This window comes from Diachasma alloeum, unplaced genomic scaffold (assembly GCF_001412515.2).
Source record: "Diachasma alloeum isolate Michigan unplaced genomic scaffold, Dall2.0 Dall_scaffold_00615, whole genome shotgun sequence".
Classification (NCBI taxonomy): domain Eukaryota; kingdom Metazoa; phylum Arthropoda; class Insecta; order Hymenoptera; family Braconidae; genus Diachasma; species Diachasma alloeum.
Window position 1 is genome coordinate 7,538 of NW_021680747.1, and position 6,484 is coordinate 14,021.

Consider the following 6,484-nt stretch of genomic DNA (forward strand, 5'->3'; position numbering starts at 1 on the left):
AATTTTGAAATTGGCGCTGGTTGCCCTAGTGACATCTGGGCGGACATAACAAAAGATCGATTAGAACTTGAGTGCTCGAGTAGCGTCGGTCTGACTGTTACACGTGGTGCAACAGACTAGGTTGGGTTAGCGTCGGTTGGGCGCTTCCCCGCGAGAAACCAGCGAGTCGAGAGGGGGAAAAACTTGCAGCGGTGGCGCGGTGAACTAGATAGAAACTAGCATTCAGCCCGCGCGAAGATTTGAACGAGTTACGATGTAACAGCTAGGATGAAATAGTCAATAGAAATAACAGGCGGTGAATTAGGGCAGATTTGAACAAATTATGTTGATAGAATATCTCGCTTTCTGCAGACTGAAAATCTGAAATGAACCGAAAAAATGAACAGTTACCGTGAAATATTTAAAAGCTAGGAGGAAATATCCGAAATGAAACTGTCGGGTAGCCTTCAATACTGCGCTCTGATTGGTCGAAATCCGAGTGGGAAAAGTACTGCGCTCTGATTGGCCAGAATCCGATGGCCAGAAATCCAACTGCCGCTCCGTCGCTAAACGTGAAATACTGCATTTTTATTGGTTGACATTCAGATGGAATGAATATTCCGTGGAATTTGAAACTTCATGATTTCTCCTCCATGAATCAAATTCAATGTGATTTTCCCGAAAATGACTATCGATTTGTCCATCAAATTTTCATGTTTTTTCTTTTCTAATAATGTGGTTTATCATTGAAATATTCTAGATCTGGCCCCACAAAGACTTCCCATTGATTCCAGTGGGGAAATTGGTCCTCGACCGAAATCCACTGAATTATTTCCAAGATGTCGAGCAGATGGCCTTTGACCCCGCACACATGGTGCCAGGTATTGAACCAAGTCCTGACAAGATGCTCCAGGGTCGTTTGTTTGCATATGGAGACACGCACAGACATCGTCTGGGACCCAATAATTTGCAATTGGCCGTCAACTGTCCTTATAAGGTAATAAGTATCCCGGAATGAAGTAATGAAAATATTCAAGTCATGCACATGAAATATTTATTGAAATGCACAATCCTACGAAAAAATGTGAGATCTTTTTTCCGGTCGAGAAAATTATGCAACAAAAAGTTTTCTCAGGGGTCTTTTTCAGTATTATACATTTCTGTGACGATCAAGGTTGGGCGTGTAAATGACGTTGGTAAATTGCACTTGGTAATTGCACAAACTTTTCGAAACATCTTTTTAGGCATAAAATTAAATTTTGGTGAAATTCTGAAAGAGGCAAAATTTGTTACAATTCAGAAACAATTATTTTTAGAGTGAAATAGATTATTATAGAATTATTTAAATAAACAGGCAGTGCGACAGAAGCCATTTGACAGACTACATATGACTGCTACTCTCCACGTATATTTCCCCTATTTTCATTTCTACCAAATTTAATTGGCAGTAGGCTTCCGAATGGATCCCAATGTGTTTTCAAAAAATGAAGGCATACGGATTCCCATGTTTTGAAAAAAATTCTATAGAATTTCCTATAGGATTCCCTATAGAATTTCCTATCAGATTTATGACCCTGATCCTGACCCTTGTGACCGATTGGTTTCAACTCTCAATTTTGTGGTACTTTCTATAGGAAATCCTATAGGAAATCCCACCAGCAAAATCCTATGGGAAATGTTCGAATTCTCCATAGGATTTCCTATAGGAAATTCTATAGGATTTTTTCATACGTGTCACTTCAGTTTGAGAGGAAAAAGTCGTGATATTTCAAATTTCCCTGGAAATTTAATTAAATTCAAAACTTTTAACCAGCATATGAAGCGGAAACTTTTCAAGTTACTTGAATTCTTATTTAAACGATGAATATTCTATACCAAATCACGCTGTATTTTCGATTGATAAAGAAATTATAATTGCCCAAATCATTTAGGCCACAGGAAAATAAAATGATTCAACTTCCTCAATGGTGCGTTTACTGGGGTTTCCTTCAAAGTTAATTAGAATCAATAGTTAGAATTATGAGAGATTCTGACATTTTTGAACTTGAGTATAGAAGAATTTGAATGCAACATAGTGTAAATGATAATCGATTGTTTCACTTTGAACAAATAATAACAGGATTTTTTTTTTACGGCCTCGGAGTCCCTTTTTGGGTCCCATTCGGCACTCTATCCAACCCTATGCATGCGGCTGTGGATTCTACACTGTACCGCATTCGCACTCCTATAGAACATAGAAGTAGCATGGGGAAACCACAGAAAACCGATGCCGGTACAGGCGGTTCCTCTATTAGCAACCTCCCGCTCGCCGAAGCCTTCCGTTGAAAAATGCGGTTCCACGGGGAATCGAACTCACAACCTTTCGCACACTAGACGCGTCTAATCCACTCGGCCACCGACGTCGGTATAATAACAGGATTTAAATTCAAAATTTCTGCTATGATTGAACAAAAAAAACTTTGACTCAATATTCCATAACTGCAAATAATAAAAATGATGACAATTATATAATATTATATGAATAATTAAGGATAATCGGGCGAGCCCGGAGGGTTAGAAAAAAAGCAGCCATTTTTCTCTTTTATTTTTTACGTATTCTTTAAATGATGGAAAAGGCATGTGCAAAGTTTCAGACTGCTGGGGAACCTGGTTAATTTATTATGAATTTTTTAAAAAGTGGTCATTTAACCCGTGATCTTATGGAAATCACAAAAAAAACTGCAAAACCCAAGGAAAAAAAGCAGCCAAAGGCATGAACCTTTAGACACATTTAGAACATGTGATCAATGATTTTTTGAGTGAAAAAATTTGTCGCCTAGGAGCATTGTTTATTAATAATAGCGAAAAAAGTACTGAAAAATGAAATTTCTGCGCACGCAGCCCAAACGAGCAGCAACGTCTCAAGTACCGATCGGGTGGGGGTAGCGCGGTCAATTTAAACGTCTCTTGAGAGAGAGCGATGAAGCGTTGTGATTGGAGCTCCCTCGAGCTAGTGGGACCAGCTCTTGGTGAAAAAAAAAACACTACCGACGATGTTGTTATATCCTATCAATGTTACTAGAAGGACAGTGGGGCCTTTTTGAAATAACGAGCGCCAAACTTCGAAATGTGGATCCGTTAGCCGCTAAACCTCTGAGGAGGACTCCATCGATGTTGACTCGTTCATTTTTTGAATAAATGGGTTGAAGGTTTATTCCAGAATAAATCAAAACCACTAGTGCTTAGGAGAGCACATTAACACTATTTATTTCAAACTTCTAATTTAAACTTGAAAACTTTGGTAGACAAATACACTTGATAAAACTTTTATGGAAAACTTTAAGAAAAACTAATCGAAGAGAGAAGCTGGAAAAGTTGTCGGAACAACAGCCACGATGGGACTGTCTCTAACTTAAACTAAAAATCTAAGGGTTGGATCCATACACCCCCACTAAACCAAAAGTTGCGCGCGCAATCTTGGCCCGGAGTAAAGGGAAGAGGGGTAACTTAAAAGAGAAATCGGGAAGCGAAAGAGGGAGAAAGGGGAGCGTGTGACGTCAACAGTATTCCCTCTTGAGGGGTCTCAGGCCCTTCAGCTCCGCGATACAATGAACAAAGGAGAACTCAACACTCAACACGTGTGGAACACGTGAATCAGAGAGACTTTCTAAATATCTCAGAACCGAGACTTAACAATTTTACGACCGTAACCGTCGAGTTTATTTTCTCTCTATATTTCAGAATTTCAAGAAAAGTATTGTTTTGAGGAATTTTGGAGAGCTGTAAATTTACGAAGTAAACTCAAGTACTTGACATTTATTATTTACGGCAACGGTTTTTCTCACGCCTGCCAAGTTGTTTTTCGTCCCCTGTTCATTGTCCTTTCATTCTCGACTTTTCTCAGTATTTAAAGATTTTACGTTATTTAATTAATTTTTTATATTAATTTGAATATCGCGGACAAAGATGGCTGATCATTGCTACCAACCATCAAAATCAGCGTCAAGACATCACAATGTTGCCACTTTTTCGCATGGATTAATATTTTTTCATTTATTAAAAAAAAAAACAATCCGATAAAAACACTCAATGCGTGGAACAGATACAAATAAATTTGATTAGCTCCAAAAATAATTTTTAACCGGAGAGACTTCCTAATATTGCCTGAATTTTGAATTCGAATGGGAAAAATTTTTTTGTTCAGCGATTGGTTTTCTGCAGGAAAACAATAGAAACCCCTCCGCCTCACCTCCTACACTTCCTCCTCGCCCGATTATCCTTACCATGCATTTCAGGATTTCAATTTTCGGCCGCTTGCGGCCGGCGTAGCGTTAATGTGATTAAAATATAAAGCCACATTCGTTAGAAAATACTTTCATCGCCTGGTGACATTGTTATGTCCCAAATGGTTTACACTCAATTGTCTGTTGGATTAATTTGAGGAATTGTTAAATTCATCCTTTGGTCGGTAACTCCAGGTGTTGAGGGAAACTCTCTCCTTGGGTAGGTTCCACTAATCAACTACTACGCGCAGTTGACCAATCAAGGCACGATTTAGGGTGTTTCGTTTGATAAGATTTATTTAATAACAATAACACTTGGTTTTATTACACTGTTCACTATTCTAGGGGTTCTTAAGTGACTCTTGTGGGTTGACTTTTATTGAGGTTTAAATGTTGTTTTAGTTTGGTTTTATTTTATGATTCGACTTCTATCTGTTTAAATTAGTATTTGTGATTTAGTCCCGAACAACTTTAAATTTAGACTTTGGGTATTTGGAGTTGAAGTATTCACTGAGACTTTACTTGGACTTGAAGTTTCACTTTAAGATTTTTAGAGAAGTTATTTCTTTCTCTTTGACCGTGGATATCGAAGTGATTTTTACTAAGATGAGATTTGAATATTTTAGGGCTGCTTAGGGCTCACGCGTGGGCGTACACGCTCTAGTTTCTGAGGGTAGGATTGGTTCATTAGGGATGGTGGTGAGAAGAGAGGCGAACCGGTTGGTTTTAGGTCAATCGGGGAGCCTCGAAAGTCGTGATTGGCTTAGGAGCAATTAAGGGTGCAGCTGCATTTGAATCTTCAGAAAAATTCTGTTCTCACGGAACGTTAGAATTTGGAAAACGTCATTTGACACTTATGACTTTTGAGTTTCTTGGTTTCGCCGTGTTCGGTTTACAATTTCAGGATGCTAGTGCTTGTCTTAAAGACTTAGTTCTTTTTCATGTTTTTGGATAATTTATTATCGACTCCACAGTCGATAAGGTAAATGAAAAATTAAACTAGCGCCATCAGGTGGCTAATGGTAGGGACGTAACAACATAATGTACTATTGCATCACGTGGTACGAATCGCGGCATTTTAAGAAACTCAAAAACATGAGGGTCAATTTGAATTTCACGAGGGTCAAACGTTGCAAAAGACCAAAGTCACAAGTCATCTCCATTGTGAGAAAGTCAATCTCATTATTTATTGAGCTTTATTGGATTCTCCACTTTATCATTTGAAGCCCCGGAAAAGTCCAGTCGGACCTGAACGAACTGATTTTGTTCTGAAGAGTTCAAAAAAGCGACCAAAGACAATTGAATTAGTTTTGTCATTTACGAAGATGATGACACGACGAATTGCATAGAGATCAATAAATAATGAGATTGACCCTTGTAAAATTCATCGCTTACACGGTATGACCCTTACGAGGTGTGACCCTCGGAACCTATGATCCTGGCGAGGTATGGACCTCGTGATTTATCACTCTCGCGAGGTATAATCTTCACGAAGCTTCACGTTTTACGATAAAAGCTAACGTCTGCTGGTTTTTTACATTTTTTACATTTATTACGTAAATTACGGGTTTTTATGTTATGTAAAAAACTGTGGTTATCAATAGATGCCCCATTCTGATGACTATTCAATAAGTAATGGGATGCTTTATATTGACATGAATTGATCTAATTATTCACTGAGCTTGTTTTTATTGATGCATTAATTGATCATTTTTTCTCTGTTCAAAGCAACTTTCCATTATGAATTATCAACGAGACGGTTTGATGCCAATTCATAATCAAAATGGAGCCCCTAATTACTATCCAAACAGCTTTAGTGGTCCAGTGGAGTGTCCTGTTGTACGCTCACCACCGATAAAACTCGCAGCTGATAGTGCTGCTGATCGTTACCAGCCAGTTAATGAGGATGACTTTGGACAAGTTACGACATTCTGGCAGAAAGTATTGGACGAGGGTGCAAAATCCCGACTTGTCGACAACATGGTTAACAGTTTGATGGGTGCATCAAACTTTATCGTTGAACGTGCCGTACGGAACTTCTCGCAAGTCGACGTTGATCTTGGTAAAAGATTAACGGAGGGTCTTAAGAAGAAGGGAAGAATCATTAATGTATCAGGAAAATCAGCAAACTTGTAAGATTATGATGTTTTTATATTTTTGTTGTTTCGGGTATTGATGATATTCAACTACTTTCGCACATTATATATATATATATATATATATATATATATATATATATATAT

General features: G+C 38.2%; 1 protein-coding gene across 1 annotated transcript; it reads left to right on the top strand.

Moving 5' to 3' along the window:
- The first annotated feature begins 719 nt into the window (after window positions 1-719).
- Window positions 720-6,478, top strand: LOC107043692 (catalase). Its single transcript, XM_015265276.2, has 2 exons — window positions 720-976; window positions 5,970-6,478. Exons 1-2 carry the CDS (start codon window positions 830-832, stop codon window positions 6,375-6,377), a joined length of 555 nt encoding a protein of 184 aa, XP_015120762.1. The 5' UTR covers window positions 720-829; the 3' UTR covers window positions 6,378-6,478.
- The last annotated feature ends 6 nt before the right edge of the window (window positions 6,479-6,484 follow it).

What these genes read in the sequence shown, in the direction of transcription:
- LOC107043692 (XM_015265276.2), top strand. Translation starts at nt 830, where the DNA reads ATGGCCTTTGACCCCGCACACATGGTGCCAGGTATTGAACCAAGTCCT. An exon ending in CCGTCAACTGTCCTTATAAG is followed by an intron (nt 977 to 5,969) that starts GTAATAAGTATC and finishes CTCTGTTCAAAG; the next exon opens with CAACTTTCCATTATGAATTA.